Source organism: Notamacropus eugenii, chromosome 4 (genome assembly GCF_028372415.1).
Source record: "Notamacropus eugenii isolate mMacEug1 chromosome 4, mMacEug1.pri_v2, whole genome shotgun sequence".
Classification (NCBI taxonomy): Eukaryota; Metazoa; Chordata; class Mammalia; order Diprotodontia; family Macropodidae; genus Notamacropus; species Notamacropus eugenii.
Genome location: NC_092875.1, coordinates 176,843,261 through 176,866,995, shown reverse-complemented (window position 1 = coordinate 176,866,995; position 23,735 = coordinate 176,843,261). Strand labels below are relative to the sequence as shown.

Below are 23,735 nucleotides of genomic sequence, written 5' to 3'. Positions count from 1 at the left end.
ACAATTCTAGAGCATGACACCCGGGCAAGCTCTCTGAATAACAGGAGACTATTGTGACTACTCTAACTTGCCAGCTCAATTTCAGTGCTAATTAACAGAAATCGACACAATTACGGATATATAAACATTTTGCAGGCAACAGCTAGGCAGTGTCAGCAAGCCGGGATCCTTCAGCCCTGAGAGCCGGCACTCAGAGAACACAAAAGGGATACTTGAGAAGCCCAGGGGCACTTAACCACAGCCCCCGGCTGCCTGCTTCCTCCCCTTCCCCTCCCTTTCTCCTTCTTCTTCCCCTTCTCTAGTGTGTGGGCCCTTTGTGTGCTGCAATTGACAAGACCAAAGGCCTTTGTTACTGAATAGCCGAGAGAGAGTTGGCCAGTACTTGGAGTAGTATGTTATTTTCATCTCTTTGGGAAGGGAGAGAAGGGTAGGCTGTGAGGGCAGGGGAAATCTGCCAATTACCGCTGGCCTCTTCTGCTAGGCGGGTAGGAAGGCATTAAGGATTCCAGGCATGCCTGGTCAGCAGCAGCCATAGCTGAGAGCTCTTTCAAGAGCTTGTTCCTTGTCTCTGGTGAATACAATTTAAGGAATGACTTCAAGAAGGTGTCTGGATGATGCAGGGTTACCAAAAGTAGGAAGGAAACAGGGTCACGTGCCAACCATCAACATGGAGTCCTGCATCTGCTAAGCCTCCTCTTTGGCCATTGGAGACTTTGGATGGTGACTCTGTGATCCCATCTCTAACAGGTCCTTCAGTGTGGGCCTTTAACAGGCAGGCTTGGAGAGCATCCTAACAATTAGGTGAGTTAGGATGATTCCTGCTCTGGATGCTCTGCACTAAAGTTTACAAAGAGGTGTCACAGTGGATAGAGTATTGTGCCTGGAGTCAGGAATACTACCTGAGTTCAAATCCAGCCTTGGACACATATTAGTCCTTTATTTATCAGGGGGCAGATTACTTAACCTCCATTTGTCTTATTTTCCTTGTCTGTAAAATGGGTATTATCTTAACACCTGCTACCTAGGGTTGTTGTGAGAATCAAATGAGATAATTGTAAAGCACTTGGCACAGTGTCTGGCATATAGTAAGTGCTGTTTAAGTGTTAGCTGTGATGATGATGATGATGCCAAAAGACTGGGTTAGATATGTCGGGTATTCAAATACGGAAGCTCACTGCTTGAGATGTAGTGGAGTTGGCTCAGCTCTAGGAGCAAATTGTATTGGAAGAGGCTAAGGGGGTTTTGGGGTCATTGATCTGGTTTCCTTTCTCCTAACTATCATCTTCCCACTTTCCTCCAAATCCCCCAACACCCCACTCCCAATCTCTAGCATCTTCTCTTTCAAATGGAGAGAGACACTAGAAGATGATACCACTGAGGATTTAAGAGGAGCCCAATGATACCTTCTTAAAATACACAGTCACCACAGAACAATGACAGCTGTTCATTTACACATTGCAATGACTCAACATAAACTACTTTAGCTACCCATCAGCCTTGACTAGACAGCATTTAAACCACATTTCCCTCAGAATGACAAAAACACCAAATTTTCAAGCTGGTAGGGGCCTCAGAGGCTTGCACAAGACTATCCTCGACAACATACCTGAGAATTGGTTGTCCCACCTCAGCTGAAGACCTCTGTCCTATTGCCAGGATTAGGGGAAAGTGTGGGAGTGGGAGGAGGGAAGGCCCCCCCCCCCCTCCATTTTCCAAGTTAACCCATCCTATTTCTGGATTGCTCTAATTATTAGAAAGTATTTCCTGGCTTTAAGGCTTAAATTTGCTTCTTTGCAATGTCTATTCATTGATCCTAGAAAAAGTATAATCCCTCTTTCTCATGACAATCCTGTAATCCTTCAAAAAGATAGCTCTTACATGCTGCCTAACATCTTACATCTCCTGGCTAAAAATATCCACTTCTTTCAAAAGGTTTTATGTGGCATGAACTTGAGGCCCTTCACCATCCTAGTTTCCCACTTCTGCATAGTACCTAGCATAGTGCTTGGCACATAGTAGTCATTTAACAAATGCTCATCAATTGATTAGCTGGACATTCTCCAGTTTATTGATGTTTTCCTGAACTGTGGAGTCTAGAATTGAATGTATATATATATATATATATATACATATATATATATATATATATATATATATATATATATATATGTATATATATATATATATATACACATATATATATATATATGTATATATATGTATATATGTGTGTGTATACATATATACATATACATATGTATACACACACGCATATATATATATGCAGCTAGGTAACACAGTGGATAGAGAACTGGGCTTGGAATCAAGAACACCTGAGGAAAAATCTGGCCTCAGGCACTAAATTATCTGTGGGACACTGGGCAAGGCATTTAATCTCTGTTTGCCTTGGTTTCCTCATTTGTAAATTGGGGATACTAATAGCATCTACCTCCAAGGGTTGTTGTGAGGATCAAATGAGATAATATAGTGTCTGGCACATAATGTGCTATATAAATGCTTATCCTCTTCCCTTCCTTTCCCAATTGTACCTCAAAAAGATTATTTTGGTGACTATGTGAAGGATGGAATGGAAAGAGAGAAGACCTAAGAGAAGGAGGCCAGGAAAGAGGCTAGAACGATAGTTCACGAAAGAATACATGAGGACCAGAGGTTGGGGCGTGGTCATATGAGTGTAGAAAAAGAGACTTTGCAGAGAATTTCTGCAAATATTTATGGGATCAAACCTCCAAGGGTTGTTGTGATGATCAAATGAGATAATAATTTTAAAATTCTTAGCACAGTTCCTGGCACATAGTAAGTACTATCTAGATGTTAACTATCATTATGATTATGATTATATATGATGTGACTAGGGTGGCATACACAGTCAAAGAGCCATCCTCTACCTCTACCTTTCCTTTAGAAACCTAGATATAACCCATATTGTCATCACCACTTAAAGATGTCCCTGAAAGAAAACAAAGGCTTTAAGACTGGCCTCTGTTCCAAGGAGGTACCCACACTCACTGGAGCATATGTTGGCCCACCTGTCTGTGATTCTAAATGAGAAACGTGATTCCCCGTGGTTTTGCCAGTCTTTCCCCCCATCCTCTGGCTTCCAGGTCCTCCATTTAATATCTGCTGGTGAAGGCTTTGCCAGCTGCCTTGGCTTCTTTATGGCTCAGGAACATGTGAGTTCCTCTAGTAAGACATAGCTGCCTTCTGGGGAAAAGGGTTTTCTTCTCCTCTGGGCTTTCTTAGACACTGAGGGAAGGAGCTATTTCTGTTCCTCCCCTGAAGGGCCTGCTGCATCTAGCCTCCCAGTCTGAACTCTCACCCACTGTTTGCTTAACTTGGGTGTGAGGAGCAGACTTGTGGCTGTCTTGAGGGTGGGAGAGGAATGGGGGATGTCTCGCCTGTTCTAAAATTTTTGCAAAAATAACTGCTGGGCTGGAAGACGGCCCTCCACCACCCCCAAACCCTCAGTAGACTCTCCTTCCACTGCCTGGTTGGGAAAATGAATAAACATGAACAAGTGAGAGCATCGTGACTTCTCTTCAGGATGTAAAAGAAAATGGGAATCATATTTGAGAAGAAATTTCTATAACTAGTACGGAGAAGCTTCCTTCAGTGTCCCCCTCACCTCCCTTCCCAGCTCCTTGTTAACTAAGGCCCTTAATGGCCCTGTTGAAAAGGCCTTCCTGAGAGTTAACAGTCTAATCGAAATTGAGATGATAAGCACTGCAAAATTATATTTTGTACATTCAGAGGGAAACTGGGAGAAATCCCAGTGGCTTGGCAGTTTGAGGAGATCTAAAGTGGCTTCTTAGTCTATTCTCAATTTGCCCTTTTGGAAATGTAGACAAATGTTGAGATTTTAAGAGCTATAATATGGCTTTCTTTGCTCAGTTCTCTTCTTGGAGATCTATACAGAAAGAAGACAGCCTGGCTGTCTTTGAGAGTGTCATTTAGCTCCATACACATAATTATATCATTGTGAAACTGCATTGTTGCCTCCCTAGGTATTTGTGGCACTTTTCTCTGTTGTTTAGTATTTATATCATTGTGGATTTGGAACATGGACTAAGAGGGAAATTGTTTTCTGCACACAATGTTTGAAATTATTATTTCATGGCTCCTTGGCTTGGGTTTTCTTGCTCCATTTACTTCAGAATTAGTAGGTTATAGGGAAAGGCATTTCCCCTCCCCTTCTTCCCCTCCCCCTACCATTTTTTTATGTTGCTATAAATGTTTAATCATAATAACCCATTCAATGTGCTATGTTGCTCTGTCATTTGTGACTCACTCTCTATTTTGGGTTGAAGGAGACAGTTGGCAGTACTGCTTTGCATTTTAGGAACCTATCTTGATTCCCATACTTTACTATCTTGATGGATTGTTCTGGACTACTTGACCTGATTCAGTCTGTGTATCATTTGTGGCTAAAATATGGCTCCACCTTTGAAAAATGACCACTGGGTCAAAAACCACAGTGACATAGAAAAATCTTGTTAACTAGTTGTCTCCACTGAAAGAGGAGAGTAGGTTTGTGTTAGGGAGTGTTCATTGTGGAGGGATTCCTGCCAGGTACTAAAGTAAATTTCCAAGGTGTGGGGTGGCCTCTCTAGGCCAAGAATTTTAAGGGAAGACAAAATGTGTTGTTGATCCTCTTACAGAATCCATCATGTTGGCAGAGGTGGCCAGTCCTGAGTAACAGTACTGGAAATCACCACTTTTTATATATAGCATACTATCCCCTCCCTACCCTTCAGCCACTATCTGGTCTCAGCTTTCAATAAGGACCTCATTGGGAGGGTTCTCCATGTTCTGTTTTGGTGAAAAGACTGCCTATATAATATGCTTTCCTTGCTCATTTTCCCACTCTGCCTACTTAATTTGGGATGCTATCTATTCTAATAGCCTTACAACAAAAAAGTACCTATATATGCCGGGCATCTTTTCTCTTTTGCATTTCTGAACAGATCAGCACTGTCCCAGTTGAGGGAAAGGAAGAGCACTGAGTTACTAAGAGCCAAGGCACAGGGGCACTGGGTCCCTCTGGATGAAAAAGAAAGGAAAACATAATCTCTTACTAAATGACAAAAGACTTGGTCCTCCATTGTTTTGTTTAGGCTCAAATTTTTTTAAAATTTTTGAATTCTTTAGAATTTTCTATTAACAGTACAGAGAGGATCAAGTCAAGTGTAGGGTTTCTTCTTTCTCTCTGTTCTCACCCAATATTTCTGGGATCATGTGACATACTTTCCTCTAAACTCAAATGTACAAATCTAGTTTGAATGTGCATTGATGGGTTAAGGCACCTTTACATCTGTTGCATCTGAAAACTATAAGTCAGACTAGGGCTATGGCTTTAATACTTCTGATCACAAGTTCATGGATGTTCCTGGTACACAATAAATACCAAGTAAATGCTTGTTACATTAAAATGAATTCTCTGAAAACATAAACATACATACCACCAAACAGCCCTATACATTGGTAAAGGTTGTTTTTATGAAGAACAGAACATTTTTGTCACTGGTTGAAAATCAGCAGCTTGTATGTCACTTATATACATGATCATGGATTCACAGAATTTCAGAACTAGGAGGAACCCTCAAGAGTGTCTAGTTCAAGGGCTCTCAAAGTATGATCCAGGGATCCCTTGGAGTCCCTGAGACTCTTTCAAGGGATTCATGAAGTCAAAACTATGTTTCTAATACTAATAAGGCATTATAATGTCTAATATGGTCAATGTTGATGGATATAACCCACAAAAACAAAAGCTCTTTTGAGGGGGGTCCTCAAAAATTTTCATGAGTATAAAGGGGTCCAGAGACCAAAAAGTTTGAGAACTCTTGGTCTACTCTAATTTCCTCATCATATAGATAATGGACCTGTGGCCAAGAAGGGTTAAGTGATTTGCCCCAGTCATACAAGGAGTTTATAAATAATCAGATCACAAACCTAGGACTCTTAGCATTCAGTCCAGGGCTCATCACATTACAAACAACTCATGTTTTTTACAGCACTTTACATTTTTCAAAGCTATATGCATATATTATGTACACATGTACATAATACGTAGGTATTACACATACTCAAATTATCTTAGTCCTGTAGCAACTTGGTCAGGTAGATATTGAAGGTATTTCAATCCCCATTTTACAAATGAGGAATTTAAAACTTGAAGAGGTTGAGTGTCTTGCTCATTCCCTTCAAAAATTTATTTTGGCAACTACATGAAGGATGGTTTGGAGAGAGGAGAGACTAGAGGAAGGGAGAACAAAGTTGAGGCAGTTTTGCCAACCATCTAGGCAAGATATGATGAAAGCCTGATCTAGAATGGTAGATGTATGAGTGAAGAGGAGGGATGGATGAGAAGGATGCTGTGGGGGTCTAAGCTTTCTTTCAGTTCTGTACAGCACCCAACCTTTTGTCACTATCTGTCATTCACCAGACATAAAGAAGGACATTCTGCCCTCCTACAGCTGACAGTGGAGCCAGGCCAGGCGTTGGTTGTTCTTTTCAGAAATTTAGATGATTTGCTGATGAGTTGACACTGGTGAGAGGGCTGTTTCATTATCCAAAATGTTTTTTAGATAATTCAAGACGGATTCTGGTGCAAAGATTAACACAGTGAGATAGAAAGAAAACAAAAAGGAAAAGAGATCCACAAAAACCACTCATTCTTTTTCTCCCTGACAGACCCTACCACTTGAGAATTCCTGCTGAAGTATAGATAGTCCCTGAGAGATTCAATACCTTATATAGGAATGCCCTTATATAAGCAGAAAGCTTCACAAGGTACCAGTTTACTAGGCAATTAATTTCCTGGTAATTATTGGCAGAGAATGTCATGGGGTGGGATCTGAATTCAATATTGGAAGGATGGAGAAGTGGGTAGTTCTCTGTGTTGTCTCTGCATCAGCAATTGAGTTAAAAGAAACATTCTCCTCTCTGGGAGGAGATAGTGAAAAGACGGCAAAATGGGAAAGATGATTTGAGGTGGGTGGGGGGGGGGGGTTTCCTAAAGATGAAAAGAACTTCCATAACCAGGTATGTTAGTGCATGCCAGTAATCCCTGCTTCTGGGAGAGGCTGAGGCTGGTGGATATCTTGTCTACTCTCGCTTTTCTGGTAGACAAAATGGTCTATACTTGTGTTTTTCAAGCTCTGCGAAAGAATCCTGAAACACTCCAAGTTTGTTTAAGTGAAATTTATGTTGTTTGTTAATAGGTATCAAAGATAATAATTTTAGGAGAAGATTCTAGGAACATGATGGAGTAGGTCAGAAAATTCCAAGCCCTTGAGATTTCCCCCATAAACAAGATAAAATAACACCTCAGGGTGCGTGTAGAGTGATAAAAATAAGGAAGATTTAGGGCAGAACTGTGGTACTCCAGGACAAAGCGGGAAGATCTGAAGAAAAATCCCAGGACTAAAGTCTGGTCCCTGTGAAGTGTAAATACCCCCACGTTAGTTCTGAAATAGCAAGTGGTGAACCCTTGGCCTAGCTGGGTTGGGAGGTAACCTTGGCCCCAGCCGCAGGAACTTTCACTTCCTGGACAGAGTAAGGAGTTGGAGTCTGAGTGGGGGAAGATTGAGGGAACCTCTGCTGATAAGGAATGCCAGGACTGGCTGTTCTGCTGAAATGTAGTCATGGGAGAGGATATTAGATATTCTGCTTATGCTCAATCAAGGTATGATAGAAAAGGCTGCTCCTCTGTACTGGAATTCCCCTTCCCATCACTGATATGGGACAGCTAGGTGGTGCAATGGGTAGAGTGCTGGACTTGGAGTCAGGAAGACCTAAGTCAAATCTGGCCTCACTTACTAGCTATGTGATCCTGGTAAAGTCACTTAACCCTATTTGCCTCCATTCTTGATCTGTAAAAAGAGTTGGAGAAGGAAATGGGAAATCACTCCAAGAAAACCCCAAGTAGGATCATGAAAAGTTGGATGTGACTGAAACGATTGAACAATGACAAAGTCACTGATGTAGATGCCTCTGATCTTTATCTCCTCCCCAAAGCATCTGGGAATGTCATACACCTTCTCTAACACAGAGGTGTGTGCTGGTAAATGTCTTAATAACTGGCTCTTGGGGGAAAAAAGTATACATCAAACTTTTCAATGTAATTTGCACCATTAACATTTTTTCCTTCCCCTTCTTAAGCCTGGACAAGCAACAAAACAATAAATCAAGCTCCGATTTGTAGCTTTTGTTGACTTCTGAGGCATAAATGTTCACGCTGAAAGTTTAATAATCAGCTCTTCCAAGTCAGTTTGAACTGACTCCAATGTACTCTTGCTCTGTCATCACCCTTGAGATTATCCAGGACCCTCACTGCTTCTACATTGATTTCAGGAACCTCATTACTGCTAGTCTGGTGCAGACAAGGGAAGGTGGGTAGAATTTGATACTCAGAAGGGATCTTAGAAGTCATCTAGTCCAATTTGGTCATTTTACAGAGGAGGAAACTATTACACAAAGAGGCTACATATGTTATCCAAAGTCACATGAGTGGTAGAAGGGCTGGCATTCAAATGCAGGGCCCCTAACTTCAAATGTCTTCCACTAAAGGGGAGTCCTTGACAGGAAATGAATTGATAGGCAATATGGCAGCTAGGTGGCACAGTGGATAGAGCCCTGGACTTGGAGTCAGGAAGATCCAAATTCAAATCCTGCCTCAAAAATTTACCTTCATGTAACCTGGGTAAGTCACATAATTTCTCTCAGCTTCATTTATTCATCTATAAGGTAGGGGTAATAAGGTTCAACTGAGATAATCTATGTTAAGTGATTTATAAACCTTAAAGTACCATATGAATGTCATAATGATTATGATTGACATGTTTCTGTTATCTCAAGATGGAGCTTGGAGTAGATTTTCCTATAAAAAGAATGCTCTACCATAATAGGTATCTATGCTTTAGGCATAGTATTGATTAAGTGCATTTTTGTGGGCTAGGCTGGTCATCTGAATTCTAGTCCTCAGATTGGTGGGAGTGAACTCCTTAGTGAAAGACTACCAAACTGCTTTCCCTATTGCCAGAGTTAGAGCAGTACTCACTCTCTCTTTCTCCCTCTCCCTCTCTCTCTGTGTCTCTTTTTCTGTGTGTGTGTGTGTGTGTGTATGTGTGTGTGTGTGTATGTGTATTGGGGAGAGGGAAGTTCAGAGAGGGAGTTTACCAGAACTCTGTTCATTCTTTCCTCCACAAAGTCCTTCTCTCATTGCCTCATCAGGACATGAGGTGATCTTGGTTTGTTGAAGATTACAGCAATGGAATGTAAACTCTGACATTATCTCCCATACTGGAAAAAGACCAAGTCTGGTTTCTGAGGACCAATCTAGATAACTAGAGGTAGGCATATGCCACTTCTCCATCCCTCCTTCATTATTGAATTCAGATCCCACTCCCATGACGTTCTCTGCCAATAATTACCAGGAAATTAATTGTCTAGTAAACTGGTACCTTGTGAGACTTCTGCTTATGTAAGGTCATTCCTATATAAGATATTGAATCTCTCAGGGACTATCTATACTTCAGCAGGAATTCTCAAGTGGTAGGGTCTGTCAGGGAGAAAAAGAATGAGTGGTTTTTGTGGATACTCTACCATTGGATAGGCATAAGGTGGTTACAGATGATTGACAATTTTGTTTTTGCTAAGGTCACCCATGAAACAAAGGAAAAAATCAATGACCTTCAGTACTATGAAGCCCTTTTCTTCTTCTGCAGTGGTGGCAGGGTGGCAAAATAAGGGGCAAACGATGCTAAGAATTATACAATTTCTAGACTGTCAATAAACCATCATTTGACAGTTGGTACTTTAAACATGAAATTTTTGTCCAATGACCAATAAGAGGACATATTGTTGGAAAAAGTGAATCATAATCAATTGTATAAATTTTTTTTAAACAGAAAGGAGATTGTAGCTTTGTAGAAGAATGGCTCATGAGTACTCCTTGGAGAAGTAAAGAAAGGAGTTGGCAGAGAGGGTTTTACTATATGCCCAGAGGCAACCATGGGATATTTGGTCATCAGGAATTGCAGAACTAATTATAAGTATCTGCAAAATGCCAACATGAAAATAATTTCAGCGTACACAGACATATTAGTTGCTGAGGACAACGAGGTAGAGTAATTCTATGAAAACTTGGATATCAACATATATTGTGATACTTGGTGACTTCAATGTAAAGGTGAGGGAGAAAAGGTGAGGGCAGGGAGAAACATATGGGAAAATGAACTTCAGGAGGAAGGAAAGTGAGAAGCCAAGATTTTGTAGATTACAAAGAAGCCTCATATCTCTATAATATGAAAACGTTCTTTAAAAACCCCCAGAACTGGTAGGTTTTAGACAGAATGAGAATAAAACAACACAATAAAGAATGAACTAGGTTATATTTTAACAGATAGGAAAAGACTTGTTATTTATGTGGGAAGTATCCTGTGTAGCTCTCTGTATAGAATCAGGCCAATAACTCATCAAAGTTAAGATCAGAATTAGTAAGAAAAGAAGAAGAATTAGAAAAATATATAGCATATAACTGAAACAACTTAAACCTGAATTATTTAAACAAATAATTAAAATGTAAAAAATGAGAAATAATCAACAGAAATGACATTGATATGAACTATAATAAATTTATCTAGGGTTTTAATCAATGGAAGTTAATTACCACAGCAAGGAGATTTAAATAGCCCAGAAAGCATCTTAAGGCAGTAAACATTTGACTCCTGGCAAACAGAGTGAGATGCCAAAGGCAATACTGAATTAGAATGTAGGTCCATTTGTAAAACCATTTGAAGAAAAATTATGAATAATTAGGGAATTATGAATAATTAGGAGTACTGTCATCTCATAAAGTAGAAAACAGCAGTGGAGAATAAGATGAATTTAGAGAAAACTTATTTAGCAAGGTATTCATCTAGGCAAAGTCATCCCAAAGACATTCAAGAAAGTATTACAAATAGAAGAAAAATGGAAAAGGTTTGCAAAAAACTAATTTAACAAAATGCTTTCTCCATGAAAGATAATGGAATCACCACAGTCCTAGATATACTTCTAGAAGATATAGAAATGACATGGGGAACAGCAGCTGGATCAGTGGAGATCTGAGATACTGCAATTACTAAGGCATTCAGAGATCAATATACAGGTTAAGTAGGGGGAGAAATCAAAAGTATGGAGAAAAAAATCTCAGATCTTATTAATATGGATAAAAGGTAATTGGACAATGCCAGTACGTCTCCCTATATGCCTACTCCTCAATTTTCCAGTTATTTATACATGAATTGAGCACGTATTCAATGAGGGTGTTAAAAAAGAAACAGACTTTTATAGGGGATATTCAACAATGAACCACGTCTTTACCATTTCACAATGAACAGAAATCTATAGAGAATATATCTTTTTTAAAAAAATTCTACTATGTAACGAAAATGCTTGTTTTATATCATAAATTAAAAACATATTTTTTAAAAGAGAGAATATAGGCAGCTAAGTGGTATTGTGGGTAGAGTGCCAGACCTGGAGTCAGGAAGATTCATTTTCCTAAGTTCAAATCTGATCTCAGACCCTGGGCAAGTCACTTACTCCTATTTGCCTCAGTTCTTTATATGTAAAATGAACTGGAGAAATGGTAAACCGCTCCAGTATCTTTGCCAAGAAAAACCCAAAATGGGGTCACAAAGAATTGGATGTGACTGAAATGACTGAGTAGCAACAACAAAATGGAGAATGTAAGATGCCATTGTGCTTGTTATGTCTTAATTAAGAAAAAAAACCCACATTTGATTCAGTGGAACAAAGCAGCATTGCCTTCAGAGGTGTGTGGGAGTGTGTGTGTGTGTGTGTGTGTGTGTGTGTGTGTGTGTGTGTGTGTGTGTTTACAAGGTGTCTCCATTCCTACAGCAAATCATTTAAGATTCCTAGGAAGATATAATAACAGAAATAACTGTTCAAAGGCACTGTGATAATAAGTATTAGGTCAAGCATAAAACATAAAAGGAGTTTTCATCTCTGGTATTTGCAGTTGTGATGGAGGAGATACAGCACAGAATGGTGACATCCTTTACATGTTCTCATTTGTGAATGACATTGTGGTGACTGCATCCAGCCACACATGTTGCGAAATATTCTGAGAGATGTGAAATCATTCAAAAGAGTTTGGCCTGTCCATCCACAGGAAAGACCAAGTGGATGAAGAATGTCTCTTGCTCAGATTTCAGAAAGCAGTTGGATATAAGCCCTTGTTTACAAAATAGAACTTGTCTATCAGTATGTATACGTTGGACAAACAGGCTAGAAAGAAAATTAGTTAAGCCCAGACTTGAACAGGAGGAAGAGAATAGGATGAATTGCTTTAGCGAAATTGTAAAGCCTTTTCAGTGATCTCAAGCTTCTCATGAAAGTAAAGGCTCATCATTTACATACTAAAATTACATTGAGGAATCAAATATAATTGTCTCTGAAAATGTAGTAGGGACTATCAACTAGAGAAAAATGGAAGGTTCACGGTGAGTGTGAGCAGGCTACAACAAAATAACTAATGAGAACATGAGTAAAAGGGATCATCAAGGAATTGTATAGTTGGAAAAGAAAATCATATGACACAAGAATAGCTAATGTCCTCTACTGGCACCCTCCTAATGCCAGGGGAAAGTGAGGAAAGCCTCCAATACTTTGGGTGGCCCTATGCGGTGAATTTTTGAGAGACCATTGACAAGAGCTGCAGAAGATAGACAGGCATAAATGATTGTGGTCTACATAGGTGGAAGGACTTTCTCACCTGAAGAGATCCTAGATTCATCTGAACATTTCAGTGCTCACCCTGGGTCAACATGCATTTATAGAGAGTATTCCTCAAGATACTCAGTCTACTAACAGAAAGTAGATTCCCGCAAGCTGAGAGCCCTTTGTAGACTGTAGCTAGGGTATTAAGAGGAATTATTGTTTTAACCAGACCAGAAGAGGCCTGCTGCCTCAGAAAACCTATCATGGTGCCTTTTCTATTGCATTGGTTGAAAATTTCCTTCCTCTCTGAGTAGTACCTGGGATACAGAACAGGCACCATATGTTCACCTTGCTTCTTATCTCCTGGGGAAAAGAAGTGAACTGTGTTCAAGGCCCATACTTCCCACCAAAACTTCACAAAACCCTTCTCTATGTTATCATTCTATATTTTGATCAGATTAAAAATACTGTAGATGATAATTGTGATCATGATTTGCTCTTACTTATTATTATATTATTAGATATACACAGATGCTCAGGAAGTTTATTAAACTCTTCCTGCCTTAATATGATTGCATACTCATGACATATTCTTTGCCTCCAAGACCCATACTATGCTTCTACTGACCATATTGGCCTTATCAACATCCAAAGTTACCATTTAACCTTACTTTGCTTCACCCCCACCTCCCAAATACATCAAACATTGACAATTATTTCCATCTTCTTTTCACAACAAGCTCTTTCTGTGTTTTTCCAGAATGCTCTCCCTCTTATGAGACAGGCAATATGGTAAAGTAGAAGAAGAAAATTTGATTTAAAGTCAGAAGACCTGAATTCAAATCCTAGCTCTGCTGCTTAGTACTATGCAACCTCATACAAATCCTTTAACCTGTAACCCTGTGTTTCCTTATTTATGAATAAGTGATAATAAAACCTGTAATTCCTATTGTCCTAGGATCATTAGACAGATCAAATGAGATTATAGTTATGATTGTACTTTGTAATCACAAAGCAAGATGTAAACACAAACTATGATCTTCCTTTTTTCCCTAAGATTCTTAGATTGATACAACCTTGTGGTCTAGTCCAAATCTGTTTGGGCTCCTCTGTCTCTTTCATCTTGCAATTTCTCACATCCTTTTCTTCCTCTCCCTGGCAATTCCATTTCTGGGTCTCCCTTCCCATGCTGAGTCTTTACAGTGTCCCAACATTGACCACCAGAACATTCATTAAGAATTAACAACAAGCTTAAGAATGAAATTTTTTAGCAATGAAGAAACAAGCTGAGAGAAGTAAAATCCCTTGCGTGAGTCAGTGGCAGAGCTGAGATGGAAAAGGTAGGATTGAGGAATCTATACGGAAATTGAGAATAGATTCTGAAATTTGTAGTGGAACATGTTGCAGTGGCTTGGTAGTTAGAAGGCCTGAATTCAAAATGTGCCTCAGACACAATCTGTGGGATTTGGGGCAAGTCACTTAACCTCCTTTGGCTTCTATTTCATTTGTAAAATGAGGGGGGTCAGACTAGATTGTCTTTGAGGTACTTTACAGAGCTAAAACTGTGATCTTACACTTCCATTACCCAGAAGTGTACAGGTAAATGTTTAACAACTGGCTCTCCAAACAAAAAAGTTGCCTGATGTGCTTTTAAGTTTAATCTGCATTATTAATATTTTCTCCATCATTTTCATGTCTACACAATCAGTGAAAGAATGAATCAAGCACTGATTTTGTAGCATTTACCAGTTTTTGAGGTGTAAATACTCATATACGTTGAACAATCAGTTCTCCTACGTCTATCCCACAGACTTCAACGCACCATAGCACATTATTATCCCTTAGAGAAACCCAATCACAAAGCTCCAGCTCCCTTCAAAAGTGGTGTTATAGTTCTTAAACCTTGGATTTATACTCATTATTTTTTTCTAAATAATGGGAAATAAAACCCTTGAGTTAACATCTTAATCCAGACTTCTTGAGATAGGTTACTGAAAGTAGTTGAAGAGGATTCTGACACCCTGCAGGATTTATTAGAAATAGGCACTGGCCTATGATTTCATTGGAATAGGGAAGTGTACCCAGCAAGGAAATTTCCTCAATGAATAGAGGTCTGACACTTTTTCTGTGACTTTACAGTCTTAGAGTGTTGCCTAGAGGAATAATGCCAAACTCAAATAAAACCAGGGGCCACTAATCCATACATAAGGATGCCAGTTGGCTCCATGTTGACTTAATTTTAAACCATATTATTACGTATTTTATTATATTTTGATTTATTTTGTTCAGTATATTCCCCAATTACATTTTAATCTGGTTCAGGCCATATGAGAAAATGTTGTGGGCAGCGTGCAGCCTGTTTGATACCAAGGTTAAACACCAGAATGTGTCCGAGGTGAGACTTGGACCTAGGTCTTCTTGACTCTAAGGCTGACTCTTATTTACTACACCACATTGCTTCTAGAAGCTAATGAAATAAAATTTACTCATCATAAATAGTAAGCATTATTCTTAGGTCTAAAAATTTTGTTTCACAACCACAAGATTGAGGAAGTCTGCATATAAATAATTTTATCTGAAAAAGATCTAAAGTCTTCCCTTGGTGGCTGAGTACTTTTCACCCTAGAACATCCATCCACCAATGCTAGCCACCTTCTTCTATTCATACCCTTGTGACATCACTGGTCCTCTTCGGGAAAGAAGGACAAATAACAATGACAATTGCCACATCCTGAGGACCTCCATTTTGGCAATGGACCCAGGCTGGCCACAGTTTGTTCCCTTCCTCGAGATGCTTTTGCTTCTCTAGACTTTACCATCATGCCCCTTCTTGGGTGCCTTCTTTCCTCTTCTCTCCCTTCAGTCTTCCTTTATTGCTCTGTTCTGGCATTAGATTATAAGCTCCTTGAGGGCAGGGACTATTTTCATTTTTGCTTGTGTTTGTATCCCCAGTGTTTAGTACAGTGCCCAACACATAGTAAGCACTTGATGAATTCTTGTTGGCTTGCTGTGTACACTTCAATAGTGCACACCTATGAGAGGAAAATCCCTCTACTGATAGGAATCAGCATCCTTTCTTCAATTTATAACCTTATAAATTATATATATATATATAAATATAGTATATGTAAATATATAAATTATATATATAAATATAAACTTATAAATAAATATATTTATAAGCCTCTTTTGGCTTGCCCATAGTCACACAGTCAGAGCAGGTCTTGAACACAGACCTTCCTTCCTGGTTCTGAGATCCACTCTCTATCCACTGTGCCACTGCTTCCAGTACTGGAAAGATGGAAAAACCTAGATACAGTAGTCAAGAATCAGCTCAGCATCATATAGTGGAGTTGGGAAACAAACCTAATTCCTTTGCTTCTAATCTAAGGTATGAATTTTGCCCTAGTTACTTCACAGGGTCTGTAGTCAATTAGGGCTTTAGAATCTAGGCCAAATTTGTCCAAATCAGATCTGCTAGCTTGGGCAAAACCTCTTGTTTCTTAAGAAACATCATTCCAAAGGAATTCCTGCCACTCAGCTCTAATATTCTGGCCAAGACAAGGGGCTGGCAAGGGGAGGCTTCCCAACTGCACCCTACTGTTGGTCAAAAGGTATTCATCCTGGGATGGGTGGCTGTCTGTTGGAGGAGTGAGGCTGACACTGCTTTCTCCACTTTCCCCTAATACCTCAAGGCATTTATTGGAATCCATTCACAAGACAGAAATCAGAATAAAAAGGCAAAGTGTGGGCACTTGAGACTCTAATAATGATGATAGCTAGCATTTATACAATACTTTATATCTATCTATCATCTATCCATCTATCTATCATTTCCTATCCTATCTATCTATGCATTTATCCTATCTATCTGTCTATCTACCTATGTATCCTATCTCTCTCTTCTATCTATCTATCTATCTATCTATCTATCTATCTATCTATCTATCATCTATCTATCTATCTATCTATCTATCTATCTATCTATCTATCTATCTATCTATCTATCTCCTATCCTGTCTGTCTATCTACCTATCTCTCTTCTATTTATCTATCTATCTCTATCTATCTATCTATTTATTCATCCATCCATCCATCTGCTTATCTAATTTGGTCCTTAGAACATCTCTGTAAGTTAGGTCCTATTATTGTCACCATTTTACAGATAAGGAAGCTTAGAAAAATCTTTGAGATAAGGATGAATTAAAGAAAGCATCTCTGGCCTGCTCATTTGTTTTCAGCCTTGTCATTTAATGTACATGAAAAGAAAGGGACTCCTGGGGCCTATTCCATCTATCCTAGTAAAAGTGTCCAAAATGAGAACAGCCACAATGAAGTCAGGCAGCAAGCAAGACAATATTTTGGCATTCAAATTTATAATTTCGTTTGTGAGGTGGAGCCAACCTAATGTTCCTCTCCTTTTGAGGAGAGGTAAAAGAAAAAGAAAAGAAAACAGTTTTCACTGTGCCCTTGGCATCCTGCAAATGCTTCAGCTCTGTGGCCCTTTAGATGGTGGAATCATTACTTGGATCAAATTCCACCATGAGTTCAAAGGCAACCAAGAAAACTCTCCCGTTCTGCTCTGTATGTGTACTCTCTCCTCTGAGGCAGGACCAAGCCTCACTGATTTAATGAAAGGCCCCTCAACTCCCTTCCGCCCAGGCCAGTCTGGAGGTGACTTTCTTTAACCTTTTCAGAGTTCCCAACCAAGGCAGGATGAAGCACCAGATTCAAGATCTGCTGAGATTTTGCCCTCCCTTAAGTGAACTGTTAGTGAAAAGGGAAGTAATCTGCAGGCTCCTTCACCCTTTCTGGAATGATTAGTAATGTGAAGGAAAATAAATATTTTTTTCACACAAACTGCAAATCCAATAAACTTGAAAAGACGCCACTGTTATACAACCTTCTGTTGTTAAATTGTTGTTGAACTTTCAATCTAGTAAACACATACTTTGTTACACTATTTTTATTCCTTTAAGAGCTTTCCTGGATGAAAGTATCTCTTTTCTCCCTCACTTTCCTCTCCTTCTCTTCTCTTCTCTTCTCTCTCTCTCTTTTCATTCTCCCTTTCTCTTTTCTCTTCCCCTTTCTTTTCTTTCCCTACTCTTCCTTTCTTTCTCCATGTCTTCCTCCTTTTTCCTTCTCATTGGCCCTCTCCTTCTTTCTCATTTCTCTCTCCTTTCCACCTTTTTTTTTCTTTCCCTCCAAGAAACAAAGCCCATGTTAGATAGTAGGAAAAGAGGGTTTGGTGGTAGTACTCACCCCCTCCTCCCTCTAAGAATTTACTTCCCCTCTGTCGGCGGCCTTTATTTTACCATAAGCACAAATGGATGATTTTAAAGACCTCACCGCAACTCTGGTAAAGCAATTTCAACTTGTCATCCTTGCAAGCAGTGTGTGTCATCCATTCTCTGCTGTAGCTGGAGTATAACAGAACCGATGTGAAGAAAGGAACCATAAAAATCTTCATGATGGCGGGGTATGGATGCGAGCATCTCACAATACCATCCGGAGCACCCTCAGACAAACCAGAAAAAAAGAGGGCTGTTCCCCTGCTTCCCCCGTGCTGAGGTGAAATGTTAAGTTTCACTTCTCAAATTTTAAGCTCACAGGAACAGCAGGAAGAAGTTGATCAGTCAGCTGGAGAATTTTAATATTGAATCCTAGAGCAGACCTTGCAGCTTAAGACAACAGGCTGATGCTCCATTTGGGCCTAGAGAAGTTAGGAACCTTACTTTCTAGTTCACATTTAAAGCTCCAATCGGTGCTACATGATCTCATGCCTCAGGCAGCCCCAAACCCTGCACTATAGGAGCTCTTTCCTTGACTGAAGTAAAAATGGAAACCCTGGAGTAAAAAGAAAAAAAAAACCCCACAACCTACCATATGTTTGCCATTAGTTAGGTTCTCCCAAATCTCGGGGCATCTTTAATACTTGGACCATGGGGCTGAGATCTGGTTATAATTTGGCACACAGCCCTTGGCACTGTGTCCTTGTACTGGGGACTGGCATTTGGGACCTGGAGTCAGATTGTGACTCTGGTAGCTTTTTGGTCTCCTTGAGGTTTCAGTTTCTCACTTAGTATTATTATTTCAGCAATGAACAGTCTGGCTGCAAGAAGAGGACCTTTTGTATCTTGGTTTTGTGCTTTGAGTGTCTAAGTTTAGGGACAGATTCTTGGGAAATAATCAGAGTTCTATCACTCAGTTTGGCTTTAGTAGAATGGGCCAGGTGTGTGTGGCCCTCCTCAACCCTGTTGGCTGAATTATTCTTGGCATTGTAAAGATCATTAAGCCTGCTTCTAATTTCTCTTTAAAGCCAAGATACTAGCATGTTTTCTTTTATCCAGAAACCTATAAAAATGTATATCCCTGGAATCCATGTAATTCACCTACTCAATACCCAAATGTTTTTTTTTCCAACATAGAATACAAACACATTCATGTATCTTGCTAAGCAAACACATACATATATCTTGTGAATGTAATAGAAAAAGAAAAATATTTTACCTCCTGAAAGATGACTTGGTTTTTTCCAATCCAAATTTCAATGTAGGAATTTCTAGGACAGAATTAACAGCAATTGATGGCATCCGATTGTCAGCTGGGGAAGCTCAGACTTTTATTCCTTCTCCAACTCCCAACCCCCAGTCCTTCCCTTCCTGCCTTGCAGTTTGGCTCGGCGATCCCTGTGACATGCTTTTTTCCAACCATTAAGTCAAATTATGGGCATATGGTCTTCAAGAGCTTTTCTTTTCATTTTCAGCAGAAGTTCCAGCTTGTACAGCAGTTCTCCAAGTTTTGTATCAGTAGACAAACTAATGTCTACCTGAAGTGTAAATTTACTCCTTTGTATTTCATTGCTGCTGCCTAATTACCACCACCACTTAATAGTTAATAACTTAACCCAGGTCTACAATACCTAGACTGAATCTTACCAGGGCAGCCTCCTGCATCAATTTGGTAACCAAGTACAGACAAAGAGAAAGGTGGTTGCACAGGGCTATGAAACACATACACACACATACATACACACATGCACATATATGTATATACCAAGCAAGGGAAAAGATGGGGACTGTGGATCTGTCTGACCAATTTACCATCAACAACCAATTGTAACATCTGATTAAAGGAAAATAAATTACTTGGGAATGGAAAGTTTTGTCTGGTTTGAGAGGATTGGTATACAAAGGCAATAAATTGTCTCCAGTCGTTTGTCCTTCATTCTCAGAGAGGACCCTGGCATCAGGGAGGTGATGCCATGACATGCAGTGAATCTGTGCAAAGTCGCCAGTCTCACTTTTTCCTCTACAGCCATTTGGGACAAGTGGCTAGATATTGATCAGGATGGCTGGAGATGGCCCTGGATATAGTGGGAGCCTTTTTAAGTCTTTCTTAAGTCTTTTTAAGTTAAGGCCTTTAACAGGTCTCAGTCTGACCAAGGCAACACCTAAATCTAGGTAGGAAATGAGGCAGAGAGTGGCCTCTTTGACCTAGTTAAAAAAAATCAATCTGGGAGGTAGAGATTGTCTGCAGTGAAATTACATGAATAGTAACATAAATGGTTATATTTCACCCCTTGGCTTTCCTCTATAGAAGAAAAACATGTTATTGAGATGGTCCCTTGGTAAAATATTAATAGACAGGAAAGATGGCATTGAAGAGTTTCAATTTAGGAGTGTGGGGTAGCAAAGAATGGAAACAATTTTATGCAAAATAAGAAGGTGGAACCCAGTTTGTTGGCTCTGATTTTGAATTCCCCACCCAGGGTTGAATGTCATCTTCTACCTCTAAGTAACCAGAGGGATAGATTCTTATCTCCAAGGCAAATAGTTCGTCATTTTGACATTTGTGTTTTTTATGTAGACTCAGAAAAAGTGAACCATTTTTCCTGGAATATTTGGACCTGATTTGAAATAGTTCACTCATTCATTAAAGCTGGTCCTTCTTGCTTCTATACTCTCTGCAGTGGCTGCTGACTAGACCCCGGGGTCTGTTAAAGAGCTAATCTTTTGTGACTGTGTGCCAAGAGTAACTCTTTGAAGAATTCTCTGGGGTAGAGGAGAAATCATAGGTCGATCTATTCCTGAATAAAATTCACCTCTACAGTATACCTGACAAATTGGTACCTAACCTTTGTTTGAAGACCTCAAGTGAGGGGGAACTTATTATTTCCTAATACACCTGGTTATAGATTTAAATAACTAATTATTTAATTGTTTCATGGCATCAAACTTCTGAAAATGTCTCTTTGTAACCTCTACTCTTAGTTTTGCCCAGGTGCCAATCAGAAAAATAGAATTCCATCCCCTCTCTCTCGCTACAAGGTTTCTCTTTGTGATTTCACCAGCTCCCAAGAGTTCAATTATCCTCCCTATGCTGATGACTTGTAGATCTATATATAAAGTCCTTGTCTCTCACCCAAGCTCTCGTTCTATATACTGAATTGCCAATTGTACAATTTCAAACTGGATGTAATGTATGTATCTCAAACTTAGCAAGGCCAAAACAGAATTCATTAGCTTCCTGCCTCCTCCCCCCCCCCCCCATTCTTCCTTCTTCCAAATTTCTGTATTATTGTTCAGGTCACCACCATCATTCTAGTCACCAAGGTTTACAACTTTAATTCCTCATGTTCCCTTTCGCCACATATCTATCTAATCAGTTGCAAAGTCATGGTATTTCTACCATTTCTCCACAATATCTCTAGCATGTATCTCACTCTCTTTACCCATGTAGCTACCACCTTGGTTGAAGTCCTTATCATCTCTTGCCTGGATTATTGTTACAGCCTTCTGTTTGGTGTCCCTACCTCAGGTTTCTTTCCATTCCAATCCATTCCCCACAATACCAACAAAATGATTTTCCTAACCCACAAATCTGTCCACATCAATTCTCTACTCAATTAAATGAAGAGGTTCTGTATTATCTATAGGAAGAAATAAAAACTCTGAAATTTAAAGATCTTCATAACTTGACTCCTTCTAGTTGTCACCACCACCACCACCACCACCACCGTCACCATCATCATCATCATCATCACTGCTCCATATAGCTTACAGTCTTGACATTCTGACTTACTTGCTGTTTCTGACATATTCCCCACCTTTGAATTTTCTCCCTTCTATGCTTGGAATGCTCTTCTCACATCTGACTCTTAGATCACTGATTTCCTTCAAGATTCAGATCCCACCATATCTTCTACATGAAATCTTTCCTGATCTCTCCAGCTATGAGTGCCCTTCCTCCTCAAACTACTTTGCATCCATTTTGCATATTTTTCAAATATACTTATACATTTACATGTAGTTTCATCCCTCCCCACCTAGAAGACAAGGACTGTTCCACTTTTGTATTTCCAGTACTTAGCACTGTGCTTGGCACAAGGTAGGTACTTAATAAATACATGTGGATTCTTTGTGACAGCCCTACAAATATTTGAAGACAACTATCATGTTCCCATTCTATTCTCCAAACTCAGCATCTCTAGTTCCTTTATGTAGTTTGATGTTAAATCCCTTTACCATCCTGGTTGCCCTCTTCAAGATGTGCTCTACACTATCAATGTCATTCTTAATGATGACTTGTAGATCTATATATAAAGTCCTTGTCTCTCACCCAAGCTCTCGTTCTATATACTGAATTGCCAATTGTACAATTTCAAACTGGATGTAATGTATGTATCTCAAACTTAGCAAGGCCAAAACAGAATTCATTAGCTTCCTGCCTCCTCCCCCCCCCCCCCATTCTTCCTTCTTCCAAATTTCTGTATTATTGTTTAGGTCACCACCATCATTCTAGTCACCAAGGTTTACAACTTTAATTCCTCATGTTCCCTTTCGCCACATATCTATCTAATCAGTTGCAAAGTCATGGTATTTCTACCATGCCACAAATGTGGCACTAAACACATTAATCCAGATGAGTTCTGATGGGGCAGAATATACTGGGTCTCATCACCTTCCAAGTCTTTGACTCTGTGCTTTTCTTAGAAAATCCTCATATTTTATTAGCCTTTCTTGGCTGCCATATCATATTATTGACTTATTGTTTTGCCTGGCAGGAATTTAGAAAATGGACTTATGATCCATGAGTTATCTTTTATGTTTTTTTTTTTAATGGAACTATTAGGACTAGCTTTTGAATTTCATTTCCAATCCTTCCCAACTTTTACCTCTGTTGAAATTGAAGAGAGATGTTTCTTTCTTCCCCTAGGAAGCTTGATCCCACTTTTTCTCCTGTCGATATAAAATGGCAGTTACACCAGTGGAAATCAAGAAGAACCCAATTCCGGGAGAAGAGCCTAAGACTATGACACCTCATGGTCATAGAAAGGTGCAGCACTATGGGAGTTGTCTACTAATCATTTAGCTTTATCTTATCTATAGCCCAAGGCCTGACCCAAATATGCCAGAATACTGAGTGGCCAGGTAGGCCACCGAAAGATTAGTATAATTTCTTTAGTGGAAATGTAAAATGACAATTAGAAAGAAAATTAGGACATTGGAAGCACAGTAGAGAAAGAGACATTCTAAATGAGCTTGTTGATGGACTCTAATGAGTGGTACCTTTTTATACCTACATTGAACAGAGTTGAAGCAAAGGGTCAGAAGCTTTAATAATGAGGTACTTAATATTCAGAAATAGAGCCCTTCGACATTCCTTTGAAGCATTAATGTGCCCACTCCAGTTGTAAGGTTGTTGCTGAATAAAACTGGAGAAAAGAATCTTGTACTTTTCAGACTAGTTGCTTTACCTTCTTCTCACCTGGACTTTAATTGTGTTAAAAAGCTCAGGGCCCTGAGGTGTTGTTTCCCATTAAACATGCAGATTTTTCCCTCATTTATTCTGACTTATGACACATAAAGGCAATTTCTAACCCCACCCAATTTGCAGACTTCTTATTTGTGAGTCAAAGGTGCAGAAACCTTACAGACCTAATATAGTTATAGGACAACAATCTTGCTTTTTCAGTTTCCACTGGTAGG

The 23,735-nt window shown here is 39.5% G+C and overlaps 1 protein-coding gene across 2 annotated transcripts in view; it reads right to left on the bottom strand.

The window, feature by feature from the left end:
• The window catches only part of LY86 (lymphocyte antigen 86), a 126,099-nt gene extending 107,808 nt beyond the window's left edge, over positions 1–18,291 (bottom strand). Inside the window, exon 1 of one of the 2 annotated variants that reach the window (XM_072603745.1) lies at positions 18,094–18,291. In XM_072603745.1, coding sequence (XP_072459846.1) covers positions 18,094–18,214 — 121 coding nt within the window. In that variant the 5' untranslated portion in view covers positions 18,215–18,291. The remainder of the gene's footprint in view (positions 1–18,093) is intronic. The other variant, XM_072603743.1, reaches the window with a different exon arrangement.
• Between the last annotated feature and the right edge of the window lie 5,444 nt (positions 18,292–23,735).